This window comes from Cottoperca gobio, chromosome 8, assembly GCF_900634415.1.
Source record: "Cottoperca gobio chromosome 8, fCotGob3.1, whole genome shotgun sequence".
Lineage (NCBI taxonomy): Eukaryota > Metazoa > Chordata > Actinopteri > Perciformes > Bovichtidae > Cottoperca > Cottoperca gobio.
This window is the reverse complement of record NC_041362.1, coordinates 7,623,733-7,649,602: the sequence shown is the minus strand read 5'-3', so window position 1 is coordinate 7,649,602 and position 25,870 is coordinate 7,623,733. Positions and strand designations below refer to the sequence as shown.

Below are 25,870 nucleotides of genomic sequence, written 5' to 3'. Positions count from 1 at the left end.
ATTTTCCTTTCATGCAAAAAGTATGATTGAGCACATAATTAACCTTGCATCCCCTGTCCTATCACCCAACACAGACACACACAAATACACACTCGCAGACATCGAGCTCACCCCAGCCAATGCAAAGGTAAATTTTGAAGTAGTTCCTCTCTGTAAACACAGTGATGACCAGCAGGTTGTGGAGGTAGATGCCTTCCACCAGCAGCCAGTAGCTGTTGGCCATGATACTATACTGCATCATCACCATGGCGATGCGACAGCTGACCGCTGTCTGCAAGACAGCAGCGAGATTTATTTCACAAACGATAAAATATCAAAGCATCTGATGTGAACGGTGAGATCAGCTGCAGCAGATGGGAGCTCCTTCTGCCTCCAGGATTTAGACTTTGTGCCAGCAGCCATGAGATTGTATAGGAGCAGCAACTTTAACCCCAGTCTCAGCCAGCTGTGACCCACAAACACAAGCACCCTACACATCCACCCATGTGGTTTCATCCTCCCCTCTTTTATGAATAATTAGCTGCTACAATTATCTTTGTGGTTACCATTTCCCTTAGTCATGAACACCATTATTGCTTTCTATACATACAACTATTGTTACTTGTTTGTACTTCCACTGTACTGCTATGCATTATTATAAATATGGCAGCACACAGGTCATATTCTTTGTACAATCTTTGATAGACCGTATGTTTATGTACATTATTTCTACAATGTATACAAATATAATTGCCGCATCAGATAATCAGCATAATAAAGCGTGCGTTGATGCAGAGCATGCTACTTGACCATGTTTCATGGTTAAATATACACATCTGCAGCATTATGCAGCTTTGAGTGCTAGTCTAGTTTTGTTCTGTTTGGCATTGATTATATGAAAATGACTGCTGTGAGGAAGGAGGGTACATTTAATATTTCAATTTTTAAAATAGCAAAACTCTCCCCAGGAAATGAAATTACAACACCCTATGACTAATATATCAAGTAAAGAAATATACATTTCTACCCCAGCAAAAAAGACCGCTTGGCAAAAATAAAAAGTACACAACCATGTTAAACACCACCGTTTATAACTAGTTGTCTATCTGCGGATCACTGACCTCATTGTTGACCAGCAGCTCCACTGGAGGCATAGATGCCTGCGGGAATCCCTGCTCCTGGTCACTGCTGAGGTCCTGCAATGTGATGTTGGCGTCCAACAGAGCGTCTTTGATGAGGATAGATAGCGCTCGTAGGATGAAGGAGGCAAACAGATTCATGTGGATGTTGTTCCTCATGCAGTGCAGTTTCCTGATGAATGAACAATTGTATTTAGGAGCTATGGAATAAATTGTGAACACATAATTAAAGTTCCTTCTATCTTTAACATTATGTACATTGTTTGGTTAGTTCATACACAAGTCACAGTGTAGAAACGGCAATTTGTTGTTTCAAAGGGGGGTTATGTGCCGTAATATTTTTTGGCTGGGTCCTGTAACCAGCAACCTGAGATTCCAGGAAGTTACTGTCCAAAAACGTTGATATAATGTGTTAATTAGAGAACTGTGTGTTAGCTTTGGACAGAGCAAGGCTAGCTGTTTCCCCCTGCGTCCAGTCTTTGTGCTAAGCTAAGCTAACCAGTTGTCTTTAGTCTTGTATTTTATGGAAAGACATAATGTTGTGCCAATCATTTTATCTAACTCTCCACCAGAGAGTAAATTAGCGGTTTCCCCAAATTGCTAACTATTCCTTTAATGCAATTTTCCATATCCCTGCTGTGTTTGATGCAGATCAACTGGAATTGTTTCCTGATACTTCACCCCACTTCTTAGAGATGATTTCAACCAAAGATCCTTATTACCTGAAGAATATGAGGATGCCAAGCGCCAACACCAAAGCCACCAGTGATAAAGAATAGCCCACTGTGTACATGATCCGAATATGGCCATAGTACTGCTGCAAATGAAAACACAGATGAACACATGGACTTTAGATTTGTTTACTTTATTTGAGAGGGGTAGTTTCAGTTTTAACAGTAACTTTGCATCTAATATGTGCTCTTTAAACGAGTTAATGCAGACAAAAAAAAAAGTATTGTCTAATACCTTACAGGAAGACAAACTAGAGAGACATTTCTTACCTGACTTTGATCATTAGAGTCACACTCGCTGGTATTCTTTGTAGTCACCCACTGGCCGTTTGCATCACATTCCTGATACAGCATGCCGTGCTGAACTAAACACACACAAAGACACACACACACACACACACACACACACACACACACACACACACACACACACACACACACACACACACAGTCTCTGTGAGTTACTAGAAAGACACACTTCATCACAGACAGCTGTCTCTCTCTGCAGGATATTTCAATGTGCTCTGCAGCAACATGAACGCCATGCAGTGTGTCTCCTAACTATGTGTCTCTTACCTTTATGGTGCCACGGCAGGTACCAAGGACACGACACACTGACAGTGGTGTTGGGGAGTCCATCAGGCCAACAGGCGTAATTGTCAAATTTCCTGTTGCACACAAGGCCTGGGTATAAAAAACAAACATTATGAAATATGGGTGATATTTTCTCATCAATTACAGTCCTTACACACTATGTCTGTGTGTATGCCTATGGCATTGAGAGGTCTATGTCATGTAGTCATATTGTCAATAACATGTGTTTGAAGTGATGGACAGTGGTGGTAATAATGGCATCTGTATGGACAGTCAGATGTTCATGTGTATAAAGTCCCATAACCTCTATGCCTGCTAATTGGCTGTCGCACTCACAGGGTAAAAGGGGTGTATGAGTGCCACAGAGTGGTGTGATTCTATGTGCAGTGTGGGAAGCGGCCTTTTTGCAAAGTTGGAGCGTCACTGTTCTCCGTTTCTACTCTACAAGCTAACAGACTTTAATGCAACTGAAGGGCAGCGTTCGCTATGTAGTTTGACACTGTTGATGGAGAGAACTGGGGCCACAAAGCAGAGCTTGTGGTGCAGCAACTAGCAAACTGAGAATGGCTGCAAGCAGAGTGATAATACAATGGTTTGAACAGGGAGAGGAAATGTGTGCCGCTCCATCAGGTGACAGCGTGACATAATCTTTGCCAGCTCTACGGCATTAGGTAGTTGGCACTGCATCACAAGGTGAAGGTAAATTCTGATTATCTCTCTAATGTGAAAGAAAAATACACATAAAACGTATCTCTTTCATGTGTAATAAAGTTTGAAAGAAAAAGAAAAACATCCTTCTTTCTCTTTGCTTGTATTGCAAAGCAGCTACGTTTCCAACAGCTAAATTGACATTCCACAATGTGAGTGCAGAGGATGTTGAGGACGAGAACACATTTCACAGCCGTCTTTAATTGCGTCAGAGTATACGGGCGAAGAAATGCAGCGGAGAGAGTTCGAGGCTGCAGCTGCGTTAACCATGCAAGAGCATACAGCGGGGACCCTGGGCTTCAGAAGCTTGTGCGCTATGCATCGGCACGGCTCCGGGAGCTCAGCTTTCTCGATCAATATAGCACACACTGAGGTCTCTATTGCTTCAATGGACTAAAATCAACTGTTTTATTTGAACGATTGCACATGACTTCTTGTGAAAGGTGATGCTCGTAGTTACACACCCACTGACAATTATTTGGTGGAGACCAAAAACAGAGCTAAAAGGATTCAGGTGGCCAGAAACACAACTCCAAATGCTTATATGTTGCTCTGTGTATCCTGGATGTGTAGAACTGTATGGTAACAAGTGTGTCATATCAACTGTAGAAAATGATAATATGCCAGTGTTGTGTTTAAACATTGAATATGAGTAATTGTATGTTTAACTCACCGGTGCTTGGTGGGTCTTGGCTGTTGTTGTGCTCACACTCCTCCCTGTACAATTTCCAACTCTCCTTCAGCTTATCCAGAGTAGCAGCAGGAGACACCTAAGGAAACAGTGGAGTACATGCAACACAAAAGTCCAGTTACACAAGGAAGGTATGTTATTAGTAGACTTGATTGATGTAGTGTAAGCAGGTGGGCAGAGGACATGTTGAGAATGTGAACTTCACACAAACTATGAAGACAAAATGAACTGAATTGGCATTCATTTGTTTCACTTCGCTTCATATATACAGTAGCCATAAACAAACCTTTCTCAACAATGGTATAATGGATATAATCAAGATGATGCCGTGTCAAACTCTTATGTGTTGTCTGTATAAGGGGCTTGTGCTACTGTATGGACAGGCTGATCTAGTGTACACTGCAACACTCATGTTATTAAAAAAACAGGGAGAGACAGTTTATTTAGGCCTCCACACCACAAGTCTCTGGCTTATTTCACCCACATCGACACTGCAAAGGCCAGCGACTAATGAAAGTTCATTTATACATGGAGGCTGTACCTCTGCGGGGAAAAAAAGTGTGTACATGTAAGTATATGTGCCTCTTTTTCATGAGTGTGTGTGTATGCTCTCCGGACTTACCTCAATGCTGCAGGAGACAATCAGCATTGCCAATAGGAGGAACAGCCGTGACATCCCTTATTCCTGCTGTTGGTACTGGGAGAGGATACTGGAGGACGGGGAAGGGTTCTCACCTCATAAGGGGGCTTATCTACACTCGCCACACTGCCTGGATGACAAAGAGACACACAATTCATCAAAGCTCATTGCAAACACACCACTTATTACCTCTCCACTTGGCCGCACGAAACCAGAGGACCAAAACAGGAAAAGGCTATGATTACAACAAGATTCGAGCCGCTGTAGACTGGATGGAATTCCAGGAACGAGACATGTCACTCGTGATCAAAAGCCCCCAGGAAATGCTGTTTGTCCCATCAATATGACAGCTGTGGCTCTGCAGAGCTACTGTCCACCTTCATCTTAAAGCCTATCAGTGTTTGGACAAGCGTGTCAGCGTGTGCCAGAGGTCACTCACCTGCGTGTCGATCGACCCCGCAAACTCCTTCGAGAGATTTGGTTTGAAGCCGGAGAACGGAGCGAAATCTGAAACGTTTCTGCAAAAAACACCTTGACCATGGAAACATTTTTGGCGAAAACGTTTCAAATTCCATTCTGTTCTAGTCTCGTGGCGGGCAGAAGGATGCAGCACGTGTTGATGTGTTTGGAATTTCTTTTGTTTACTGCGGGGATATGGTGTTCGTAGGATAGGAGCACAATGTCTCATGACAGATGTACAGTATGTAATGTGTGTACTCAAGAAAGCCTTAATTCACGTTTTTTGGTTGAACATGTCAACAAGCTTCTTAAGTCTGGGTCGAAAGAGCCGCCGGGAGCTTCCAGACATAACGTAGATAACCACCGTAGAACAACATATATTACAAAGCTCTACTGGAAGTCAGACTCAAGATAAAATCTAAATCAAAGAGCCATACTTTGTAAATGGCCTGTTCAGTATAATGACCACAGGATGCAGTTAGCATTAGCTGTAGTACAGACTGACTGATTGCCCCAGGCGCCTGACGGATCAGAGTTTCTCTTGTCTGCTCTGATATTGGGTCAGGACCAGTTCTGCTGAGATCTCAGCACTGACTCTTTTGCCATTAACGCCATCAGACATGTTGAAGTCACAATTCAGTTTCCACTGCTACTACACTTTATGTACTCTGACAGTTGTACAGCAATATACGTGGCTTAAAACAAAGAAGCTTCTCTGGTGTGTATGAGATGTTGGCTTTTAGTCAATAACTCCAGGATCTGTTCATTAGGACATTAAAAGCACATCTTTGTAATGCTTTATACTTTTAGTATGAAACAATCAACAGGCAATCACACAAGACATTAAGCATTAAGCTCTGCAGAAGCAAACATCTATACTGTAAGAGTAAGTTCTTACCAGAGAAAGTTCTCAGGCATCAATCTGTGAGTGGATGATATTTAAGCATGTGTCCGGGTACAGTAGAGAGACTGACACACATGTGGTCGAGCACATGCTCCTGCTTACGGCATTAGTGTTGCGCCAGTGTGCTGACGATTTTCCACGGGTTTCCCTCACTCTCTCTCTCTTTCTCTCTTCCCACAAACACATATAGAGACTAATTTCATAACACACCGGCCAACCTTCACCACTCTCTGCAACCTAACACCAAGTGGAAGCAATGATTAACCAGACGTGTCCTGCGGGAGGGATGACGAAAGAGGGAGAGAGAGACTTTTTCTGGCCACTGTATCCAACTTTATGTCCCAACACTCGCTAAATATTTGTGAAGTTGTCAACAAAAGTTTTTAGTTGAAGACTGTATCTCTTAATGTGAAGCATGTCCTACTGCGCAATCAGGTGACTACGCGTTAACGCCACACTGAAGACCCTTCTCTGCGTCCTACTGTGTGACCTTTACACCAATGGCCTTCTCTTACCCTCCTTCAACTTTTCACGTCTCACGTCACAGATTGATTCATAATGTATCCGCATATTTTTTTAGATGTAACTTCCCCAAATGCCCCAAAGCTGAATACGAAATGAGGATTTTCCTAAAATGAGCATTCACTTATAATACTCACTGTAAAAGAACACGACCTGAGGTCATATGTTCGTAAGTCTCTTTCTGCAGATTTGTCACGTACATGCTTGGATGCCTCTGATGCAGGACGTTGGGAATCACTCGACCATTTTGTGAGAGGTGGAGTGGATCTTTCAGGCTTGAAGGTGTGAGGCTGATTCAGCGTGTATATTCTGCTGCTATGATATCCTTCTACAGCTTCAGCTCTGGGCTTCCTCTAAGCTGTGAATCGCTCGCCCCGCTGAGGATCCAGACCAATCAAGGTCCTCTGGGACATGTGGAAGCTCTCTGTTCCGGGAAAAAACCTGGAGCGCCTAACACTATTGTTACACATCTGATTAAAGAGGCAGCTGAGAATCAGGCAGAGCCAGAGGGGCCTCTCGGGTACTTTGGGCCGGTTTCCTTTGGTGTTTTTCCACCTGAAACAAGTTACAGAGCCAAAATGTATCCTCTGCCTTTGGGTGTGTTCAAAGTAAAAAAATGATGTAATGCTAACTTTTTCAGAAATTTTAACTATTCTACTAAATGCTCCTTTTGATTGCAATGACATACAGCTATTTGTTTGAATAATGCCTGGTAATTTATTTGTATTTGTGTAAAAAATACACTGACAAACAAATGAATGACGCAAATTCCCTGAACGTCCCAAACAACTGTTCTTTGTTCAAGTGCATGTTGGATGGTTCAGTACACTGGCCACTAACAATTACTGTTGTTTGTTCGAGAGTACTTACCTTTCATTTGATTACTCTGTCTAACAAATAAAATTACAAAAGGGGTAGCCTATGCGAGCATGAATGTGGGCTGAGGGGAACAGCAAAGATTATAAACAAACCTCTTGGGAAACACAATGACTGTCCAGTTCACAAAATGCCCCGAGCAACAATCTATCATGCAGCTTTCAAAATGCAAAGGTGCTCGTGGCAATAAAGGTAAAACACTCCTGCATCACCCATCTTACACAATTGACGAGGCCTTCGTGCATGTATTAATACTGAAGTAACAAACACTAATCTAGCTTTGTTTCTGAAATATCTAACATCAATTGAATAGATGCAACATAACTCTAAAGCTACCACAGCTACCATTCTTCCTGTGCTTTGAGAAAATAAGCCACGGTAAAGCATGCCACGCTCAAACCTCATGGTTGCAGATGTTACACTGAGCATGACATTGCTGGATGAGAGCCTCACCATCTGATTTTTGCGGTGAAGCAGACTTCAGGGGAGATGGAGCATCATGTTGCAACACGTTCTGAGGTTTGGCTGCTGCAAGGAAGACGGGACATCAGTAAAATCTAGGCGTTGCTCTCTGCATGACTAACCTGATATACGATTAGATAGAACACTTTTGTTCACTCACTGTTTAAATGTTCCATCAACTTCAACCGCTTGACTTTTTGAAACTCTAAAAGTACTTCTGTGAAGTAACCTCGGTCTTAGTGTGAAGACGAGGTTCTTCAACCAATAACACATTATAGATCAAATCTCATGAGTCATTTACTCAGAGAACATGCCTATAATTGCATGCACAGAGCCTGGTTTTTGATCTTATTTCATTTAAATTTTTAAAGTATTGGGAAACAGATATACAAGGTGCATTGTCAATAAATATTTCCAGAAAGTGTCTGAGGATGATATTTATATGAGGTTTACTATCGATGCTTTAAGTTGCTGAAAAGCATTTTGCTGTCCAACTGCATCATAACTGTGTTGTAGCAGTAACCAATGCACCACCACACAACGAACTGGGAAGGCAGACCTCAAACAAGGCCATTTCCATAATTGAAAAATAATATTTGAATCCAGCCCCATAATTCAGATGCTCTCCAAAATGTTCACCGATAGCCGACGGAGTAAAAAAACAAAAAACAAAGACAAAGACAAAGAAAACTGGTACCCCCAATTTAAACCATTATGAGTTTGACCACATAGATTAACGTCTCAATAAATAGCACCCCCTGTTACGTGGTGTGTACACTCTTCACTTCGCTCATCCTGGTATCCTGGTCGTAGCCTAATTTGGTCAGTCTGCATGCGGGATTCGGTTGTCAGGTCTGTTGGATTTTTGTTAGGGGACATGTCATGCACTGCTCGGTTGATCGTTTCTGCTGGCTTTTCTCTGCTGAACGGTGTTTGGAAAATGTGTCAAGTATATGGTTTTGCTTGACCTCCGTCTCTTATGCAGGCTTCGACATGTTACCTTTTCCAAGCCTCAGTGAACGTGATCATTTTGATGAAATTGTTACAAAAGTGTCGTTTTTTCCGCCCTGTTAAAATATTCCACAACTGGGCTTGAGCTGCTCTTACATGTATGCATTTCTGAAATGTGCTAAACAAAATCAACGAGGCACCGTACTTTTTTGAAGAATCAACACTTCCCATTTGATTACGCATATGGTCAAAGAAAATTTCATTCAGGAAAACATGAAGTATTTACAGCCTCCAGTCAATGTAAAAGGTATTTTACAAAAGCTTTTTTCATTACTAAACATGGACTGAAGGACGATGTATCTTTCTCACAGAACAACCATAATATGTGAAAGATATGGAGTTTTAAGCATACAAAAACACACATACAAAAACACACATACAAAAACACACACATGTGGTTCAGAGTGTTGTGTACATTGTCAAACCTCTGAACTGCTTCAAATGTGCGAGAGGGAGCAGAGTGCAACTCATCTGCGTCCCATCCGGGTCACGGCAGCTTGATGCTACAAGCCTCTTCTGTGTGCCGGTTGTTTGCAACATTCACGGTCATGTCTGATGAATGTAGGCGGGAAACAATGACAAACGGTTGTATAACATTTGAGATGAACTTGCATTGTGTGAGTGTATGGGGCTCTTTTGTATTGCACGTGTGTGGGAAGTGTTGCATGCTGTTTCATACACTCTTTGGTGAGGTGTGTTGGACATGTGATCTGTGCCTGCTGAGAAGCAACAACAACCCTACGGGGAGCCTTTGATTATCAGTTACCATTTCAGACCATCCTACATTGTTTCTACTGTTTCATACACTGAGGGGTCCAGTTTAAAGATTTAGATCATCGCTGCAGAGGATGAGCACACATTGCACTTTTTAAAGATTAAAGGCCCTGGAGAAAGTTAAATGTATTTATGTAACCCAGACCAGACCAAGATACGGTCGACATTGTTTCCCTGCGGCAGTTTTTGACATTTATAACTGATTAATATCTTTTATGTATTTTATTTATATTATTTTGTTTTGTTTTGTTTTGTTTTGTTTCCTGTTTTTACTTCATACCAGTGTGTGTATATATATATATATATATATATATATATATATATATATATCCTGGCCCATACGTATATTGGCTGATATTAAATTTGTATCTCTGCTGAGAAGTAAAAAAAAACTGCAGTACGAAATAGTGTGAAGTAATTTAGATGAAGATGACGACGTGTCTGCATTACATCATTTGTCCAACAGAGAAGACTGAAAAGTCAACTTCTTGACTGTCAAATGTCCTGCTTAGTATGTATCTTGGTCACAAATCGGTAACCGGATATGTATCAAGATTGTTTAAGTTTTTATGTTTAAAACTCTCAAATAGTGATATCAGTATCAGTCTCAAAAGCCCAGTAGTGGTCTATAGTAGGAAACAATGTGTGGCACTGATTGAATCTGAATAACGTGGCTGCTTATTTGTTATTTTAATTAAGAAATAATTCAACTGTGAATAGTGAAGTCACCGATGATGACAGAAAGCAGCGGTTTGTGCTGGCAATTGGCATTCTGTTGGCTGTGACTATTTTCCCTCTTTGCAGTTGCCCACTGTGTATTTTGGCAGCAATAACAATAAAACGTATTGCAGTGCAATTTTGGTGTAAAAAATGACAGGTTTTTTCTTGTATCAAAACTACAAGGTGCCGTCAACCATCCCAGCTGTTTATGTAGCTTTAACACACAATTTGATTCTATATAGAGAAGCTTTTCCAACCCCTAATAATATGGATGACATGCAGGACACTTTGATATACAATAATGCAATAACTCTATGAATAATAGTTCCCTTTTATGTACATTATATTACCCAACTTGTTATATCACTAACATTGAATTAAACGTTTGCTAGTCAAAGAAAAAAAGAAAATATTACCTTCCCTCAGCAGCTCAGAGGCGTCAGTTCCCTCCTGGGAAAATGTGTGTTGTGCTCTTCATCACAGAACTGTTAAGATTTTGAGGCACACTGCTTTCAAAAGAGGATTGTATTGATCAATCACACCTCCTGGTAACACAAGCCAACAGTTTCCAACTGTGTCTAGCCTCCCACCACAAAATGAACAAAGATTAGTTGCCCTGAAGAAACCCTGATTTCAAGACAACAGTATAATTACAGACGACTATCGTTGCCAGTTTCAGCAAAGATCATGACCACCATCTTGTCTGTGGTCTCAGCCTTAAGCCAGAACTGGACATATTTGTCTCAGCCTGTGTAATTGCTGATATTCACTGACCTGGGAGGCACTTAGATGCAGGGAAATATCTACATAATGTGCATTAATTGCACTCACTGTTTCTCTAACCCACTCGCTCCAACAGCAGATTCAACATTCAATTTACATCTAGTACATCCGTGAAGCTGGCACAGCGGGCCTCAGCCACTGGCATCACTGGTTAAGAATGTGTCAATGCATATGTATAGTCATAACAATATATGTGGACAACAATATGCCAAGAATCAGAATAGGAGAAAAATGTAATGGCACTGATAGGTGCTTGTATGAGTATAATTGAGAGACCAAAACATTGCATTGTTTAGTAAAAGTGAACATAATTAACTGATAACTCAGCACAGTAGGAGACAAATGTTTGTGTTCATGCCAGTTTTAAGTGTTTTGGCATCTTGGGTCGATGGTTATATGGTTGACCTATAGTTGTGAAGGAGTGTTAACATACAAAATATGTCAAATATGATTCATTATTATTGATTAAACTACCAACAATGATAATTAGAATGTACTTTACCGAGACCTGCTACAACATTAAAATGCTTCCTGTTCTGACGGGGTCCACTCTGCATAATGAGTATTTTATACATGTTTCTGATAATACTTAATAGCATCAAAATGAGGGAGCATGTACAACATAAACTAAATCAGCTGAACAATTAAAGCCACTACAGGAATTCCTCAGTGCAACAAATGCAAACCAGTGAGCTGTGATTGTCTAGTTCTACAAAAGCAGCAATTAAAGCATAAAAGCATGACTTGTCTCTTGATAATAAACAGCTGCCTTGTGACATTAATAAATCTCCCTGCAAAATTTGCACCAATTACCTAAGATTTGGCAGGAACAACTAAGCAAGGGGTAGAGCAACACACTTCACCTGTCAACACTTGCAAGTTAGCAAGGCAAGTCAAACGCACTTATTCAGCTGTCTTGGAACAGAAAACAGAGCATCCTGTGACATTTACTAAAAGTATTTTCTGAGCCAAAAGAGTGTTAAGGAGTGTTTGGTTTGTGGTGTCAAAAGCTGAGTGATTCAACGACGCTGCTTTTATTCCATTACAGTAAAAGTCAGAACTGGGACTAAAAACAACAAGTCTGGGCTGCCTTTCTCTTTATACATGACTGTCGGCGGCTTTCTAACGATGCTCTGGCACTGTTCAGCTTTGCTTATTCCTAATAAGGGCTCTAGTTCAGACACAGAAGCCACTGTTTGACAAACAACTGTTATCAGAACCACATGATAAACCTGCCTAATTAAGTCCGACGGGAACTGGATCTGTTAAGGGAAATAAACAAATACAGATTTTAAAGAAAGAAAGAAAAAACATCCCTTCACTGTCTCTGGACACAGTTTCTCCACCAAGGGAAATACAAAGTGTATTTACAAGCACACAGCATGAAGAGTAAAATCAGACTTGGCAGAGTCACAAAGAAGATCGCAAAATGTCAAAGAGCAACAATCGACAGTTTCAGGAGGCATGAGGATGCTAATGAGAATCCTCCTGATAGATGATGTATGAATGATCAACTAAGGAATGAGGAAATGACAAGCAATAGAGAGGAGACATACAGTCTAAAGAGAGAAAAAGACACAAGGGATGAGTAACTTACTTTCAATGTTGCCAAATTCAGAGATTTTCCCAATTTTGCACTCTATTCCCACACACAAAAAGTAAATGTTTAATATATTCAGCTCACACGAGCGCTCCTTACAACGTCCTCTGGAATGTTTAATGTTTATGAGGTAACTCCAAATAGACTTGCTGAATTATGAAAGGACCTGTGTGATCCCTGTGTGTCCTCTACGTGTAGCCACATGACTCTATTGTACGTCGAGCACTTATGGATGCTGGCACGCTGTGTTTATGTGCAGTAATCCCCTGAGCTCCTCGACGCTGCTCTGTCCACCATAAGCCTGGAATTTATCAAACACTGGGTTTGTCATATACGGTGGCAAAACAGTACAGCATGGTGGACCCCATACATAGATATACTAAATCTCTGAAACCTTATTTAGCAAGACAGTACAGCCCCCCCAAAAAAAACAATTTACAAGGAAGAAGCTGCAGGGGATGAGGTCATACTGTGTGCTCTGAGGCTGCTTAATAGAAACACAGAACGTGTGTAAAGAGGTAATTAACCCGTTTCAACTTAGTGCACTTGCAATACTGCTCAGCCTTCATGACTGAAAAACACAATCGCATCAGGTAAAGAAGGTCAAGTGAACAATAAAACAGGAAGTGCAGACGACGGCTTCATATCTATGCCGCATATGTGTCTTCTCATTATTATGGCAGTTGCTGATTTTGTAAACATACTACACGTCTCTTCCTGTGCAGCAGGAAAGAGGGACTTTACGGAGCCCCCACACAAGCTTCAAACAGTAGATGTCAAAACATTCATTAAGTGGAGGTTGGTTGAATCGTGACTGTAAAAGTGGATAAGGCTGGTATTGTTTTATGTCTTTATCAACAATGAATGTGTACCACTAAAAACTCTGTATAGCCTCTGTGCCAGAACTTTATTGCTATAAGATCAAGGCACCGGATGACAGATTGCTTTGATACAATGAACATAACCTGTTGGATTTATTCTGAAATAAGTCCACAGCTGCATTTTGTGTTATTTAATAAATATACGCAAATACTATACTTAATTCACTCCAGATATGTTTTACTCAGCGTGTGTTTCTTCCACACAAAAAAGCAATTACCTTCTTAAAATGTCATTTAAAATTCTTAGACGAATTGTTAAATTATAATGTTTATGTATATGCATATGTCATCCAAATGCAACGTTTTGGCTATTTCATGTGTTTTCAGATCGCATGCACTGGAGGTATATAAGAAAGAGCCATAACATAACTTAGTGTATGTCCAGCTTTGGGCAAAACGTACAAAACTTGTCACCAAGATTATCCCCGGGTGGTTACTGTGAGAGATATATATACTGTACTTAAATTAATGTTGTCCAGAGTATTGTAGATGTTGATGATTAATTAATTGTATTTTAAATTATATCCTGGACATAAGCAGACATCCAAGAGGTTAAAGTTTTTTATGCATAATCTTCTGATATGATATAGGGATTAAATCACCGTGATTAGTCTCAACTTCACTTGACTCCCACAGCTCCCCCCCCTCCTCTTCTTTATCACTGGTATTCCTCATCTGTATTATCTCACTCCATTTCCCCCCCCCCCCCTCTTAGCATCTGTATCATCCTGAATCTAAATGAACTCAGTTCCTCACTTCCACTTGTCAGAGAAAAGCAAATTGACTTCTCAGTTATACACGCGTTATGCTCTGCCACTCACGCTCACTCACCTCTTAAACACACCCACACAAACACACACTTACAGTAGAAGCTTCAAGCCATCATTATGTAAACTTTGCCTCAAGTGCTCTGTCATGCTCCCAAAATAATTTCGGTTGGCCAGAGGTGCGTTTGTTTTTCATGCATAGCTAAGTTGTTGTTTTGTTGTTGACTCCAGCTGCTTGTTAGCAACGGGGGAAAAAACAACGATGCCTCAGTGTATTTAATCTTAAAGAGCTTCTGTGAAGCACGTAAGGCTATGTTAACACTTTTGTTCTCGTCTGAGTTGCACTGCAGCAGAGAAGCCTAAATAGGCCTCAAGTGTAATTTATTCTCCCATGAAGAGCTTTGAGTTCACTAGCTTCAACTGACCCCACTTATGAATAAATTAACCACACAAACAGTTCAAACAAACTTTATCTGCAAGCATCAATCATCAATCAAAAGAGAGAGCTGAACCTGAAACAGTATGTCGTGAAGAGCTTCTAGCCTGGTTTCTTTTCAGTCATTTAATAAGGCATGGGGAGGCCTACGGCGTTATCATTTCCCATGTCTATACAAAATAACATAGCACATCCAGTAGGATGACTGACGTGCACTGCACAGCGTCAACATCTTTGGTCATTCATGAGAAAGTGTTGTGCCAAGCAAAGAAGAGATTAACATGGCACGCAACAGCGAGCAGCAGAGTGAGCGAGGAACAGAGAGCAGCTCCGGTCACTGTAGATAATATAGGTCAAGAATGTGAAGAATAAAGCCTCCTGTACCCTCAGTACAGTCTATACATTTCATCTGCGTCTTTCTGTGCTGCTATAATTGACTCATGTCACTATAACGTGTCACTATAGGAAAGGAGCTACATACTATAGGTAGTAGGGCGGCAACTAGCAATTCTTTTCATTATCGATCAATCCTTTAGTTTGTAAAATGTCAGCAAATAGAGCAGAAAATGTCCACATCTTCAAATGCCTTGTTATATCCGACCAACACATCCAAATATATTTATTTTACTGTCAACATAACAAATCTCTTGACTGACTTATCATTTCACCTATTATTATGACGTGTATTTATTTTATAATACTTATCTATATTAAACAATATCTAAGAATTTAACAGTATTTGCTTTTGAATATCAAAGAAACAAGAGAAAAATCATTAAAAAAAACATTTACTGCACAAATCAAACATTAAATAAAAGTATGTATTTGATTGTCTTCTATTTACTTCCTATTAGCATATTTTGACCTGTGCTTGGACTATGTTCACTGTAAGAGGGAAGCATAGCAAGCCTTTGATGAGTGATGGACATTAAATAAACTTTTGCTAATTAATTTTATCTAATAAAAACAAACTGGGATAAAGAAATGAAATGATGAGCCTTAGATGTCGTACAGCAGTACAGTATAAGACCGTCACTATACTGTAATGCAGTTGCGTCACAGCTGCAAAAACAGGTAATGCAGGTAATGTTATCAGCAAACAGAGACTAATTAGGCAGTAAAACAGATGAGCACGCAAATATACACGTGCACACACACACTTATTCTTGTACATATATCCTCATGAGGACCCTTGCTTCACGTGGAGTCTTTACATTTACACAATTCTGACGTATCCCTGAACTTATCGATTTGATATCTTCTCTTGAGAAATGTTTCGCCCTATAGAGCACTGTTGGTGAGATCTGTTGGTTTTTGTGAGAGGCTGTCTTGAGCTCTTGAAAGACCCTCAGTAGTTGAACACAGGTCTGTGAAGAGCATGAATAATACTCCACAGAAGCAGTGTTTCGGGGTGTAATGAATATTTGATGTGGTTAGTTTATGTCAACGCGGCATAGCTAATGGCGGCTCTTTAAAGGAGGGGAGGAGATGAAGCTTGACAGGAGAGAGCTGCACGGCGACAGAAATGAATCAGCGTGCAGAAAGAACAAGTCAGCGAGTCAGTCAGCTACCGACAGGTGAGGGGGGGGTCATATACACGTTTACACAGCATGATGAAATGCCAGCAGGCGGTAAAACCGAAAGAAAATGATTTCTCTCATATTATAGATCCTCTACAGGAGTGTTCAGACTCAATACAGAACAAATCTCAACAGTAAAACTGCTGATTTGACATGCCTGGTTATAACACATCCGCTTTAGTCTCTCTTAAATCAGCACAATACGACGGTTTATTGATTGACGAATAATCTAATGATGTGTGATGATTCTAATACAACGTTTCCGCTGCTTGTTTGTGTCACATCTTCGCTGCACATGTACAACATGTGGCGTACAGTTGCAATACAGAGTTGTTTTTCTGTACATGTATTTTTAATTCATCTTGGACCAAAACAACTTCACAAACTTACTTCTCAAAAAGGAAATGTGCCTGCCATGGCTCTAAAGATGGCAATGTTAGTCTGCTACAACTATTGGATGGATTGTCATGAAATGTCTTGTTACACCCTGAATTTTTCTCTACCATTCGGTTCGTATTTGTAGTTTTGAATGAAGCGTTTTATCACACACACACAGTACCTTATAATGTGCAGAGAATAGCACTGATGGCTGGCCGGGAGCCAGTGACATGCATACATTTCTGTAACAGTTAATCATGGCAAACAATGTTTGTGAGAGACGCTGTTGTACAGAGGGTTGTGATTGAGTCACATAAACCAACACTAAACCTTGTGTGTGTTTCTGGTGTACTTGTGACAGCTCTCAGCAAGAAGTGTGCATTTGTGTGTGTGTGTTTGTGTGTGTATTACATGCGTGATGGAGGTCAATGTCTCCCGCTGTGTACACAGCACGTGGAGGCCCACGTCCCACCCCTCGGGTCAACAACACACTGACATCAGCAGTCTCTTTGATTACGCTGGAGGACATGTTGTTATTCAACTCTAACTGACAATCACCGCCACTGAAAACTGAAGAGAAACTATTCATTCATTGAAAGGTAACACAGATAAAAACACCTGTCACAAAGATATTAGTCTGCAATTAAAATCCCTTCATAGAGATCCAGCCCTCATTCCAGCACTAACTACAAACTATTTACTCAGCTCATGTCAAGTAAAGCAAAGAATCTAACAGAGCCCCTTATGTCCACTTTATAAAACAAGGTCTTATCCCACCGTTAAGGTAGAATCTCAGAAACTGAATGATTCTCAAACAGTGTCAGTAAATCTACCTTTACATCCTTTATTCTGGGGTTGTACCCAACCAATCCTCATATAAAGAACAAAGTACAAACTCTTGTACTCAAAATGCTTAATAACTCTCACCTGGAAACGCATGAACCAATCATATCATTGGCCAATGGCTTAAGGAAATGTCGTCTTGCGTTACAATGAAGAAGATAACATATATGGTTACGGGAAAACGAGACACTTCTGAACAGATTTGGGGATTATTTTAGTATTTTGTTGAGCAAAGTGAAATACTGGCTACAGAGGGGAACTTTGGATAGTTTGCTCTGCTCTGTATGCATGTGTGGTGGTGACGCAAGAGATCCAATTTCTGATATATCGTAATGTGGAAGTTTTCAAATAAGTGTTTATCTCTTTAAGTTCCCAGAGAAGAAAAGTTGAAATTGAAATAAATGTTGAAAAAGCATCTAACAAAGACCATTCAAGACTGAAACTTTGACGTTTTAAAGTCACAGAATTATGTGTGTGACCTACTTCAAGGGAATAGTTGGACGTGTTGGGGCTGAGAGTTAAATGAGAAGATCAATATCAATCTTCTCATTTAACTTTCAGTAAAAAGACAAGTGAGTATTTCCCAAAATGTCAGTAGTAAGAGTTTCATTAACAGTTACTATGAATGTTATTCTATATTTAATGAGATGTACAACGTTGTGCACTTTTATTTCCTGTATCAATCAAACTAAAGGATTTTTCCTTCCAGATGCATTTCATGCCTGTAGAGCATCATACTGAAGATATATGCTGCATATCTCTCCCACTAGTGGGAATAATCTCCACTCCTGTGGATACTAGCTCACCATGAATGAACTGCACTCACGCACACTATATGTCTTGTATTAAAATTCACATACGCTCCTCCTGCGACTATCCACAACTCATGTGTATTTTCCTCAAACTCCTCTTTTAGCTGCATGAAGCACAAGACTGCCTCTGTGGTTTCATCATTGTTATGGGAATACTGGGACATTTTCTAGTTGAGGTCTGTTTGCCAAATGATGATCGAAAGCTCTGTAGGAGGCAAAATGCTCTAAAGTCACGATCCATTTCATGAGCAATGGTTCAGTGGAAGGGTGATTTGGCTTAACAGATTTTTTTGAAGCGCTGAAATCTGAACAACAAATACGCTGTGTGTTTAATATTAGAAGTTTACACCCTGCTGGTTGTTTGAGATCATGATTGTGATCAGACCTTTGCAGTCAGAGCATATGAAACTAAGCAACAGTTGCTCTGTTCTGACCTTTTGTTCATGATTTGTCAAATGTATTTTTCTGTGTGTCCAAAAATACTGTGGTTTAATGATTACTTAAAGAATACATAACCAGCAGCTCTTTTGTGTTTGTGTTTTCCCCTTTTTCTCTTTAATTTATTTCGCCCGAAGCATTTTCTGAACCGTGTTGGTCGCACAAGGAACTGATTTACAGCAAACTACATTGGTTGGATTCTTTCCTCTCTTTCAGAAGCCTGTGTACATGAAATGTGTGTGAACATGAGTTTAAATTCATCTTGGTTTTATGGGTATCTTTTATTGAAAATCACTATATTATGAATCTTTATCTTTTATTTCAGATGTATTCATCATACCTTTATTCATTTGCTTTTACCCTTGTTTGTATGTTTGTATTGCTGCGAAGCCTTTGTAACTTTAAGAGGGATTATTATTATTGTTGTACACTTCAGGAAGGATTAGAGATATGCAACTGTGGGACCAAAGCACCTGATGCTTTCGTCAGACCTCGTAATCATTTCACTCAAAAGGGTAAAGTAGGCCGTGTTTGGGAGCAAAATGACCTACGCTTAAACCCTCGACCCACACACGTTGCGAGAGAGGGCTTATTTTTTGTGTGCCTCACAGTGTTGATCTGAACAAACAAACAAAAAGCTCAATACCGTTACCTCCTCCAGGGTTTACAAAGCAGTTCAGAGAAAAGCAAAACCTTTTTGTGCTCTTTTATCTTCCTCAGCTGGTATTGATTCTCCTGCGCTAAATCTTTTTTTTGCTCCAGTCTGCATAAAAATGTTTCTGTGTTCACTGAGGAGGAATTTACTTCCCACAGGAATGGCAGGTTAAGTGAGCCATGCCAGAAAGACATGAACTCAACTGCAAACCTTTCAAAGGCTCACATTTGATCCACAACTTGACCAATAGTGACCTGTGACCAGCCACGTGCACATGGCCCCTGTTCAGTCAACACTGGAGCATGTCAGTTGGTCATTAGTGAGTAATCATATAAGCCGCATTGAGCTCAGATAGTGTGATTCATCTTGGAGCAAGACAGCACAAGTGATTTGATTCCATCCTCACGACCCAGTGGCTGCTCTCAGGCCGACATAACTTATCTGAGTCCTCTGAGATAATTCCAGTCACGACCTCCTGAGCATGAAGCTACATTAAAACATACGCTCATGGGATTTTAAAGGGCGGGTTGATTGTCTAAAGAGGGATATTTCACCAGAAACCCAGGTTAGGTTAAATAATAACATATGTGATGGAGCCTTAAATTATTATTGGTCCACATGTATTGAGCTCAAATATCAAAGGTTGGCTCTTCACTCTCACTCCCATAGCTTGTTCATTTTATATAATCAAGGACGTTGACAGTTTAATACATGGGACTTCAAGATAGCAACAATATATCACAACAGTTGCTGTTTTTATTATATGAACCCTATAAAAAAAACCCATAAGAAAGCCAATGTATTGTTTCATCCTAAACTGTCAGTTTATGCCTTTGTCTTTGAGCCATGACATCCTATAATAAATAAAACAATTCACTGGTATGTGAATTGTTTGTGTGTGTTCTGCAAACCTCAAAATGGAGTTGTTTATAAAAAAAAAAACTGGGTGTGGGTGTGAATGTTTCGTTGTGATTGACAACGCTGGTACTGTAATGTGATAGGTCTAATGTCTGTGTAGGTGGGCACTAAAAATAGTTCATAAAATCCCTACAGTTCAAACAGCCACACAGGCAGCGAACCAGCTGGGGTTGTTACTGTAGCTGCTGCTTTTTGCTGTTACCTGTAATAGTATCTGTGATTTGAGCACGCTGTACGCTACCCCAGGTGAAAAATTAAATACAAAGTGAAATACAATCTTATCAGCACTTTGGATCCTCCCAAAAATACATTATGTAGAGGGACATATCTTGACATGTTGATTGACAAAGTCGTGAGAAATTGACAAAAAGTATAGCTCTGGGGTCTGCGGAGTTGGTAGGAAGAGGATTAAAGGATGAGTCATTATTAATGGCACTGACATTAACAGTGAGTGAGTATTGATATATAATAATGCATGAATGGATCTCTTTACTTCCCATTTATAGCACCAAGTCTAAAAACATTCACACATACACTTCATACTAGGGGTATCAAATTAGTACATTAAACGCGTCGAAAAAATTAACGCAGATTAATCTTGCTCTTAGATGCCCCTTGACCCTTTACGTCAACCGACGCGACGCAGCCACAGCAGCCTCGTCATCATGATGGAAGCGGATGAGAAAACGTTACTTGGCCCAGTGAATGGAAAGTTTACATTTAATAAACTCCCAGATGAAGAATGTTCGAACCATCGGAGAACTTCAAGCTGAAATATCACCTCAACGCAAAGCACTGAGCAGCTCGGAGCTAGCTAGCACCGCCGCTGATGCTAAAGTGAGCGACCCGTCTCGTCATCTCTCGATCAGAATGAGTCGGTCTACCTGAGACATATTAACAACCCCATCACCAAATGTATTGCAATGGACTGCGGGTGGTAGAGGACCGGGGGCTAACGGAGGCTTTACAGATGGCGTCAAATGACACAACCTTTAAGCCGCCACAAGATATTGTTTATTGTGCAATGAAAGATGTTAGGCCCGATTTGAAATTGCACTTTATGTCAAACTGATGTTCTGTGTTGTCTAAGATAATTGTGGCAAACAAGACATTGGAGAAATATTATTGAAATAAAAGAAATGTTGACAGTTTATAATGCTACTCATTGATTCACTCATCTGACAAAACCCATTTGAATATTTTGAAATGCTTTTCACAGCAAATATTGATATATGCGATTAATTTAGACTAATTAATCACAAACCATGTAATTAGTTAGAGTTAAAAAAATTAATTGTTTTCTGACTGTGGAAAGACACACTTTAAAAAAGCAATATGTAAAAAAGCCATTTAATTTGCTCCTTTTTGTTGAAGAAAGTGCTGATTCCTTTTGGCCGGCGCTGTAGAAACTGTTCAGTCTGTCCTCCATGCGGGGACGTACGACTGTCAGTTTGATTAATCTTTTCGCTTTCCTACTCCAGAGCAGGCAACATCCAAACATTGTTTGGATTTGTTCAGAAGGGCAGGAAGGTAAGCCATTGGCAGCCACCCAGTCCAAAGTAAGTGATGGAATGTGTTGCACTTTATATCTGATATCTGATATCTGAGAACATGGAGGAAAGACAGCAGACGCTACTCAGAGCCACTTCAGGCCACCGCTCAGAGCAATATCCGCTCTGTGGCCCATATGACATATTTAGCATGTTAATCATCCCTTAAAATCCCCAACAATGGTGCAAGGTAACCACTGTTTGTGTCCTCCGTGTCCACCAGTGGTTCGGTGCTACTATAACAAGTGAATCTTTTTATTGCTCTATAAAAACTAATTTGATTTACCCCTAGAGGAGAGAGGAGGTTTGATTAAAAGGAGCTGACAGTTGCTCTGCTACTGGCACACTGTTGGTTGTGCTTGGGAAGATTTAATAAACTTGTAATTTATCCGTTTAATCCAGCACGTGCCTGAAAGTTGAACAGTACACCTATAATCACCGATCAAATTGTGGCTCGAAGCAACATGGAAGTCGATGTCTCTTCAATAAGAAGTAGATGTTTCCTGCCGCGAACAGGAAGGGATTGGTTCTGGTCCTTTCCATTCAATTGTGTATACAAACACTGTGTACCTGTACTTATACAGTGCGTGTGTGTGTGTGTGTGTGTGTGTGTGTGTGTGTGTGTGTGTGTGTGTGTGTGTGTGTGTGTGTGTGTGAGAGTGAATGACAGAACGAGTGTGTACATATTGGTTTTTTTGTGCAGGGTATGATTTTTTGTTCACTATTTGTTCGCTTAAAAGGTTCCCAAATCTTCTGTGAGGGAATACTTCTGTCCATAAAACGATATTATTTGCTCACCTTGGCATTTCTTGTGTTATTTTGCCACATTTCCACTGCATCATATGGCATTTTCCATTTACAAAAGTTCTGAATAGTCCCTGGTACGTTTTTTGGTACCACCTCAATCAAGGTTTCCCAACGAGCTGAATCTAGAAGGTGGAGTTAAAACAGATCACTTATTGGTCAAAGAGAGTCCGACACGAGACTTCCAGCACATATATAGCATCAAGAGCAAATGCAAATGTAACATTTTCCACTACATACACGACGCCTTGTAATTGGCAGTACGTTCCTCTGTTTGGCGGCTGTTCAAAGGATTTCTTAAGTGTTGTGTTAAAGATGATTTCACAGCAGTTCAGCAGAGAATCCCGCCTGCACTGGGGGGGGGCATATATCTGCAGTGGAAAGGACCAAAAGTGAGTGAGCAGAGCCGTGCCATGCAGTGGAAACACAGCATTAGTGTGTATACATATGTGTGTGTTTACAGAGTCTTATGAGCTAGATGGCACACAAGGCTAAGTGGAGCCCAGCGGCGGTCTCCAGACTGACCCTTATCGCCACTCTGTTACAATCTAGAGTGACAGCTCTTTGTAGTGGAAGCTATTCTTAGCCCTCCTGGGTCCATCACACGGGTTCATTTGAACCGGAGCCTGTAGAGCAGCACAGGACAGAACATAGACGGCTGCCTACACCTACAATCCACCTCCTCGCACCTGTCCTCTGCACCACAGCGGGCCGACATGCAGCTGAGGAGCTCCTGATCATATCTCTCTTTAGTCTCTTTTGTTTGATTGTTCAATCTGTCTCTTTGTCTCGCTATTCTCTGCACTAAAGCAAAAGGAAAGCAGAAGCAAGAATTTAAGCAAAGTCCTTGTGTTTCTTGCTCTTCATCTATTCATCTTACTCTCGCTCTCATCTTGTTAGATGACTCATACTCAGGAAACCACAAAAGGCAGAGATACATAGAAGATGTTTCCTCTCTCAAGTGTTAACTTTGTTGACCTCTCTGTAACCTCAATCTTGCAGCATGACAATCATGTGCTGCAGTTCACCATCATGGACCGACCAAATGTATTTTCTAGTGTTGGATAAAAACCTATTTTCACTGTTAAATACTTGACAGTCTAAAAGTGGCAATCAACTGTGAAGATGTTCTTGAGTCCCGAGAATTAATTGATCTCTGACACACCCCCCAATCTTTGCTTTCTTTCTCACTGACCGTCTTTACCATATTTCTCCATCAGCCACAGTTATCAGGGCAGACACAAAGCTGAATGTTTACAGATAGGATAACTCTTGTCTTGGCAGCCTGAGTAATCGACTAAGCGAGTTACAGATCAAAGATGTTCAGGACAAGCACATATTTGTGAACAGGGGAATCCCTAAAGTGCTCTGTGATATATGTCTGCATGACCTGGTTCTGGATGCAAGGGGCGTATAGTTTCAATGCGATGAATACATTTCCATCTGCTTCTCATTTTTCTTCTATTAGGGAGTGTATGAAAATGATTAGAGGGTGGAGAGGGAATTAGAAAAGATGGAGCGCATTGCATTGTTTCATTTGGCTGAAGGCTAAATAAACATGTCCTTTTCAATAAGTTGCATACGTAGCCAGGGTGAAAAAAACTAAATGTTCAGCCGCGCTCATCAACGCAATCATTTTCATACAGTCCCTTTAGTTACAGAGGTTTGATTTCTTTCTTACAATGTTTATAGAAGTGCCATTTTCTTCCTTCTTTTACTGTGAATCTTTCAGATTTCACGCTCACTTCTAGACAAAGTCCCAAAAAGTCTGTCTTGAAGGCTCAATGTAAAATTAAAAGACTTATTAACTTAAACTGTGATGACTCTTCCTTGCCCTTTCATCATGTACGACATATGTAAGTCAACTTTAACCATCTGTTATTACTCATCTCTGCTGAGATAACATGTACATGCAAATCTTGCTTTGAGACCACAGAGCCTCACTCTAACAACGCACACATCCACGACACAGCATCAGCAGTTGTTTACAATTTGGTACAACATCAAAGGTGACCATTATGAAAAAAAGCTTTTGGTATGTTTCCCATCACATAAGCACACTCATACCTTAGATCTCACTACTTCATACCGATGTTCTTTTGCTCAAGGCGCAAAATGACACAGTCAGAGATAGGAAAGGAAGTGGAGTCATTTGAATATCAGTGCATCTTTTCTCACATAAACTCAGTGGAAAAGACCTTCGGAGGCTGCAGCTGAACAGCCTCAGATGGTGTACAGTACTGACATTCAGCCTTCTAAAGGTTGAAAAGATCAGAAAGCATTCACTGCTTTTATATTAGCCCCTTGACGCCATATCACAGACTTAGTCATGAAGCTGGCAAGTTTTTCAAATGTGCAATGTGCTGCATGCTTATGATGGTCAAATGTATATGTAACAAATGCAACCCGTAACCCCAAATTAATCATTCTTTTATCCACATACATAATGGAACTTGTGACTGAGAAAAGTTCACCCTGCTCATTATACTTGCACTCAGAAAGCTGAAGATTACTTAATGCATTACAAAACTGCACTAATGTGTATTTTGTATGCATTGAAGCACCTGTACCCCCTGCTAATGTTTGCAAATTAGCACTAAAGACAACAGCGAGGCATCACTCATTTATGGAGTGCATCTGTATGCACAGGGCTGATGCTTCAGCAAGAAGCTCACATCTCTAATGTCACTGCAACAGATGTGTTGGGGCAGTAATGAATATGTTTGTGTAGCTATGAGAGATGTTTACCTAACAAATTTGGACATTTATTATCAACACTGTGCAGTGGAATACAAGATGCACAAGGGACTGCGACAGGTTGTGTGATGCTGCCCAAGTGACTCTAATTAGGATCAACATCACTCCCGGACAATTAACTCCCCTAACAATTTAATTCTTATGTATTCAGTGTACATAAAGTACATAAAGTGTACACAGAGAAGCAATAATGTGTTTACTCTGCCAGGTACACGATTAGATGCATTTTTCGAATGTACAGCACATAATGCACATGTTTAAGTCCTGTGTAAAATAAATGTATAAATAAAAAATGCAAACGTGTCATGTTAAATGTTTCTTAATTCTGTGTAAGATTTGCAATTCTTTGCACAAAGAGGGCAGAATAACTTCAATTAGTTTTTTGTTCCACAATCTTCACCTGTGCTTTAAGCCCAGTCATAACTCTGCCGTATAAAGAACATAACATAGGAAAAACA

The 25,870-nt window shown here is 40.4% G+C and overlaps 1 protein-coding gene across 1 annotated transcript in view; it reads right to left on the bottom strand.

Moving 5' to 3' along the window:
- Positions 1–25,870, bottom strand: part of gcgra (glucagon receptor a) — a 32,906-nt gene that overhangs the window by 6,464 nt on the left and 572 nt on the right. The window contains exons 2-8 of the mRNA XM_029438609.1: positions 4,465–4,612; positions 3,825–3,921; positions 2,426–2,533; positions 2,120–2,214; positions 1,841–1,935; positions 1,101–1,290; positions 112–271 (exon numbers count right to left, since the gene is read on the bottom strand). Coding sequence (XP_029294469.1) covers positions 112–271; positions 1,101–1,290; positions 1,841–1,935; positions 2,120–2,214; positions 2,426–2,533; positions 3,825–3,921; positions 4,465–4,518 — 799 coding nt within the window. The 5' untranslated portion in view covers positions 4,519–4,612. The remainder of the gene's footprint in view (positions 1–111; positions 272–1,100; positions 1,291–1,840; positions 1,936–2,119; positions 2,215–2,425; positions 2,534–3,824; positions 3,922–4,464; positions 4,613–25,870) is intronic.